This window comes from Poecilia formosa, unplaced genomic scaffold (genome assembly GCF_000485575.1).
Source record: "Poecilia formosa unplaced genomic scaffold, Poecilia_formosa-5.1.2 Scaffold288, whole genome shotgun sequence".
NCBI lineage: Eukaryota > Metazoa > Chordata > Actinopteri > Cyprinodontiformes > Poeciliidae > Poecilia > Poecilia formosa.
Genome location: NW_006800227.1, coordinates 217,469 through 223,711, shown reverse-complemented (window position 1 = coordinate 223,711; position 6,243 = coordinate 217,469). Strand labels below are relative to the sequence as shown.

The 6,243-nt window shown below is 38.8% G+C and overlaps 2 protein-coding genes across 2 annotated transcripts in view; one reads left to right on the top strand and one right to left on the bottom strand.

Annotated features, from left to right (window-relative positions):
* The window catches only part of LOC103151636 (uncharacterized), a 22,629-nt gene extending 18,419 nt beyond the window's left edge, over window positions 1-4,210 (bottom strand). The window contains exons 1-2 of the mRNA XM_007571800.2: window positions 3,680-4,210; window positions 2,215-2,839 (exon numbers count right to left, since the gene is read on the bottom strand). Coding sequence (XP_007571862.2) covers window positions 2,215-2,839; window positions 3,680-4,204 — 1,150 coding nt within the window. The 5' untranslated portion in view covers window positions 4,205-4,210. The remainder of the gene's footprint in view (window positions 1-2,214; window positions 2,840-3,679) is intronic.
* Window positions 4,211-4,774: 564 nt separating this feature from the next.
* Window positions 4,775-6,243, top strand: part of LOC107838626 (E3 ubiquitin/ISG15 ligase TRIM25-like) — a 5,511-nt gene continuing 4,042 nt past the window's right edge. The window contains exons 1-2 of the mRNA XM_016681612.1: window positions 4,775-4,865; window positions 5,811-6,238. Of these exons, the coding sequence (XP_016537098.1) occupies window positions 5,858-6,238 (381 nt within the window). The 5' untranslated portion in view covers window positions 4,775-4,865; window positions 5,811-5,857. The remainder of the gene's footprint in view (window positions 4,866-5,810; window positions 6,239-6,243) is intronic.

Genomic DNA, 6,243 nt, shown 5'->3' with positions numbered 1-6,243 from the left:
TATATATATATATATGACTACATATATACAATGACTGCCAAACAACTACACATATACACACACACATAAATTCCCTTCTCACCCTCCGTGGGTGGTCTCTTTCATCCTTCCTCTGAGCTCGGGTCCTCTACCAGAGGCCTGGGAGCTTCATCTCACCTTTTTTGCCATTCTTTCATCAGTTTTTAACAATACTCTCTCAAATGTACTTGTTTTAATTGTAACACTAAAAGGACTTTGAATTGCCCTCTTTTTTTATCTGCCCTGTCAATTTTCTTCAAATATTCTTGATTTTTTTTATTGGTAGTTGGCAAAAAAAAAAAACGTTAAGTGTGCATTACCGCCACCTAGTGGCATGTGGCTCAAAATGTCTTTTATTTCATACATGTATTATCGATTATCATAATTTGTTAATTTTGTTTTTCTAAAAAAATATTTCATTATTTTACTTTCTGAATATCATTGTAGGATATTTATTACAATTAATGTTTCTTTACTTTTTCCAAACCCGATATAAATATATATAAATCATATTAACTGCAAAACTATTCCCAACTGTAGATGTTATTTATTTACTGGTTCTTTGAATTGTCTAATTTTTGTTCTTACTTTGTCAATATAAGTCTGCTGTGATCTGGTGAAAAAAAGTGACTAAAATACAGATAATACAATCTTTCAGAAATAATTCACTCCATAGGTTTTTAGGTCTGAAGGATTCTTACATGGTTTAATATTATGACAGATTTTCCTGGATATTGTTATTTTACCTTTGTCCCAGATCAATTTCTATATTGTCAAAATTGTTGGTTGTAATAAAAATGATCATTTTCTTGGGACAATTAACATTAAAAGCTCCTTATTTCAAACAATGTAACATGTATTTACCATTTAGAGGGTTTTTCTCTTATATTGGGTTGTCGAGGGTTTTCCTTATGTCACTAGGAAACTCATATTAGAAATATGACTTTAACCACCATTTGAGCTTTTTATTATTGTGATAATTTCATATTTTGTGAATTTGATTTTAAATTCCCGACTGTCATTTTCCCAATCATAAACCCAAAACCTGATACTTTAGCTTCCCTCCCTCTGCTGAACAAACTGTTTTATTTTCTTAAAAATTGCTTAGATGGTTTATTCTTTATTCTCCATTCCAGTGTGTTTTAATACAGTAGCTACGTCCACAAATCCTTCAGTAAATTCAATGCAACAAACATGAGATTTCTCTCTTTGCTCAGCATAAATGACTACAACACTTTGAAAAGTACAATCGATGTTAATCAATATTTCTTCAAAATAAAAAAAAATAAAAAACTGATAATGGATCAGTATTATCAGTTTCCATAATACTGATCCATAACATAACTCGGCAGCAATGATGAAGACTAAATAAATAAAAAATAAAATACACAGTTGAACCAACTGGACCTCAGATCACTGCTGAAAGTTTAGATTAATTAACTCAACAGAGAATAAAACGACGCTGTGGAGGAGAGTCACTTTCATAGAGACGCTGTAGAAACACAGAATACCTGCTCTGTGGTCCAGGTACACTCCTATTCTGGAGGAAACTGGACCTGATACTGGAGTTTCAATGTGTCGTGATGAAACGTAACTGTGTAGCAACATAACGACCTGTAACTGAATCCAAATAAACATTCATTGATGATGTTCTGGTAGGAAACTACGATCATGTCACCTACCAGAAACAACATCCAGTCAGACTCCATTATAACCAGAGTTCAGACTCCTCTTCTTTTATTATCGTTTTTCTATTCCCCTCAGATAATAACAGATCTCTGTTTTCTATGTTTGGGTCCAGAGTGATTTCCTGTGAATATTTTAAGAGTTCTGCTCTTGTCTTTGGTTCTTCAGTGACTCTCAGTAAGATGTTTGTCCATGCGTCTCTCAGGACGTCCTGTAGTTTGTCCCTGAGCTCTGACACAGCTGCTGTCACGTCCTCAAAGTGTCTCAGAGGACAGATGTTGATGCTGGATGAGTGAGTCGACTCACTGAGTGCTGGCAGTGAGGGGTAGTTGAGGAGAAACTGGTTGTGATCCTCTGTGTGTGAGAGCTGCTCCAGCTCAGCGTCTTTCCTCTTCAGCTCAGTGATCTCCTGCTCCAGCTTCTCCTGAACATATTTGACTCGACTCACTTCAGTTTCCTGCTGGGATCTGATCTGCTGCTTCACCTCAGAGCTTCTTTCCTGGAGGAGACGGATCAGCTCAGTGAAGATCTTCTCACTGTCCTCCACTGCTTTATCAGCAGAGACATTGATGGCCTCCACCTCCTGTTGAAGAAGCTTCACATCTTCCTCTTGGTCCTGGATTCTCTGATGGATTTGTTGTCGCTTCTTGGAGGGATTCACCAGCTTGTGAACCTTTAATGTAGCAGCATCACAGTGAGGTTGAAGATGTTTCACACAGTAATTCATCAAACAAACTAAACAGGACTTGAAAGCTTTCAGTTTCCTCCCAGTGCAGACGTCACAGCCCACCTCTTCATGTCCAGCATAACAGTGATCAGCAGCAGGTTGGATTTCAATCTTGAGTCCAGATGAAGGAATGTGAACATCTGTATCTATGTTGCTGCTTCCATCAGGACGTGGACTGTTGTTCTGTGACTGACACATGAGTGTTCTTAGTAAAGACATCCCTTCATCAATGGAGTCTAACATCTTGTCCACCTGCACTGAAAGGTTGTCCAGTTTAGCTTTGTTGTACTTCTCAGATTCCTCAATCAACTCCAACATGCGTCTTTTAATCTGAAGGTCTTCCTGGACGGCCGGATCAGAGTGGACCTTCCTCTTCAGCCGGTCTCTCCGGTGGCCAGTGAGCTTCGCCTTTAAATGAGAAACAAAACGTCACCCGACACATCCACAACTGTCACTCAAATCTAACACTATATGCATGGGCGGATCCACATGGGGGGCAAAAAGGGTACAGGGCCCTCCAAAATTTTATGTCCTTGAAATAATACTTTAACTAGTTGCTTGTTTGAACAAATTCATTGACATTTTACCAAATTAAAGCCCAATTACGTTTGGAATGAGTGAAATGGCTGCTGAAGATGATGGACAATTGTGTACAATATGTAAAGAAACATGAACTTTTAGAACGTTTTTATAAATTAGCTTGATTTATTTATTTATTTATTGTAGCAATGTTATTCATTGTAGATCCAAAACTTAAAAGGATTTTGCACATTAGTTTCAAATTCTTTTATGTTCAGTCAAACAAATTAATTTATAAATAAATATAAATTTATTATTTCATAAGCTAAATAAAAGTTGATTTGGGGGCAGCAAAGTCAGCTTCTCAGTAAAGTTCGGCTGTAAAAATACAAACATTTTGTGTTGTAATTAACATTTTCTATTAATGTTAGTTACAACACTGTCCAGCACGTTGCAACAAGCAAAGGCAAAATATGCCTTTGCTTGTTGCAAAAGGCCTATTTTCTATTATGTCAGTAATAATTTCCACCTGATTAAAAATAAAAAAGTTTAATGAACAAATCAAACTCTTGAGTTGCAGTTGGGGGAACAAAAAATAAAATCAGTCTAAGTGCCACAAATGGCCCGCGGGCCGCACTTTGGACACCCCTGATAGGGATTGCCACTCCTCTGCTCCCATTTAAAATGTTCTATTCCCGCCACTTCTCTGCAGAAAATGTCAGCACTTACTTGGAGGATGTTTCGCCTTGTACTGACATCGGAACCAAGGTTTTCATTGCTCAGAGAGCCTCCATCCCCCGCGGACTCGAACAGAGGGGTCCCACGTGGAGTCATGGCGGCCGATAAGCTCCTCAAACTGCACTTCACATCTCCGGTCTCTAACCCAGATTCTAGGGCGTCAGTGTCCGGAGATCCATCCCAGATCTGTTTGCAAAGCTCAAAATAAAGCAGCACCACACGGCCATGCCCGTTACGCCGGCCGGAGTCCACAGCCTGCCGGAATTTCCCGCGAATAGCTTTGAGCTTGGAGGTCAGCTGGACTCTGGAGGTGGCCTCGGTGCTGTGGGGGAACTCGACCCTTTTGCCGGCTGGGTATCTCCGCACGAAGGCTTCATGGATATCTGCATACTTTGTCTGGCAGGACTCCCAATCAATGTCCTCCTGGTGCTTTGAAGACTTATACTCCAAAGTAACACGAAGTAAAAGTTCCACCTCTTCATCAGTCCAAACAAAACTCGAACGTGCAGCCGCCATCTCTATTGTCTTCGGTTCTTCTTCATGTCTTTTTATGGTGGTTCGCGGTTGGCAAACAATTTAAGGTGCATTACCGCCATCTACCGGTACAGAGTGTTATTCATGATTATACAAATAATCCCATATTTCTGTTTTTTAAAGTAGTTTGTCGATCTGGTGTGATATATTCTATTCTTAATTTTTTTTTTCGTTAACTGTTAGAATAAAATTGTATTTCTTCTTTCAACTATCATTTTCCCTTCTGCATTTTAAATTTCCTAAAACTATCTTTCTTTTCTTTCTTCATTCCCCCATTTTTTGCCATTCTTTCATTAGTCAACACGGAATCACAATCATGATGACATATATCAATAACTTAATTTTAAGAATTGAAAGTCCTCTTGTACTTGATTTCTGTTTATTTTCTCATACGATTACGTTGGGTTGTTTTTTTTTTTTGTTTGTTTTGTAGACTTCACATTTTTTGTCGTTTTATTGTTGTATTGTGTGACTGAATCTTAGTAAAAATGTTTACAAAAGAAATTATCTTCCTCCTCCAGTCCAGTAGGTGGCGGTAGCGTCGGTGTACCATCCGCCATAAAAATGCCAGAAGAAGAAGAAGCTGAGCAGAAGTTTTCCTTTGGATGAAGTTATAAACAGTGCTACTGTTGCGTGCTTGCTGGTAAGAAAAGTATTTCAGATGCATTTCTTTCTGCTATTAATGCGCCAAGTTGTTAAATTTTACTTGCATTTAGTCAGGAAAGAAAGACGAACGTCTGACGTAAACAGTTTTAAATTAGGCGCCTTATCAAATAACTCGGCGTGGTTTCTCCAGTTGAACCGGAGCCCTGCATTTATTAGTAGCAGATATAAATCTCTATATTTCCAATCAACGATTGCGTGTTTCTTCACCAAACAAACCGCATATCTTCCAGATGCCATTATTTTTTACTTTGCTCCCAGGACGCTTCATGTTTCTGACGTCATAGCCATTGTTTGGGGCCCTAAGCAGAGTTTAATGTGGGACGTCACTATATCTTCCTTTTATGATATCCGTCCAAACTTTTTATTCTCAGCATTAATATAACCTCTTATTGAACTTTAACCAATCAAATAAAGGTTTCACAAATCACAAACTTGATTTTACATACCCGGCTCTTGGTGTATAATAATATAATTCAGGTTTAAAGAGTTTAAGTGTTGAATTCTTTCATCCAGAGCAGCAAGGTAGGGAAAAAAATTAGAAGCCAATTTCAGCTTCATAAGAAATAGTTGGCATCCAGTTTTGTTACCCCATAGCTGCTTCACTATTTATTTATTTATTTATTTATTTATTTTAAATGTATCAGTTGGTGTGCCCACCATTGACTTACAGTTATTTTTACTAAGGCAGATTTAAACTCACTGATAACTGTTAAACTGCTCCATATGTTTGCCTATCAACATTGGTTTATATAATACATTCTATAACGGTTCTCAGAGTTTTCCATGAGCAGAAAATCTGCCAAGCCTGGGTTGGTGGCAAGTAATGCCTGGTGACCCGCCAGGCTCATAATACCCTGGTTGAACCCTGGGTTCTGTAGTATTGGTTGATAAGAATTGATCTTATGTTCTTGTTCACTCTTAGATCATCTTCCTTCTCTACATCAACATTGTGCTCCAGTTGTCAATCAGATGGCTCAGAAGAAAGTCAAGCTGGACCCAGAGGCCTTCTCATGTACGATCTGTGCAGGTCTGCTGAAGGATCCGGCGACTATTCCCTGTGGACACAGCTACTGTCTGAGCTGTATAAATAACCACTGGGATGGAGAAGATCAGAAAGGGATTCACAGCTGCCCTCAGTGTGGGGAGACGTTCAAACCGAAGCCTGTGCCAACCAAAAACATTGTGTTAACGGAGCTGGTGGGGGATCTGAAGGACAACGGCTTCCAAGCTGCTCCTGCTGATCACTGCTATGCTGGACCTGAAGATGTGGCCTGTGATGTCTGCACTGGGAGGAAGATGAAAGCTGTCAAAACCTGTCTGGTTTGTTTAGTTTCTTACTGTCAGAATCACGTTAA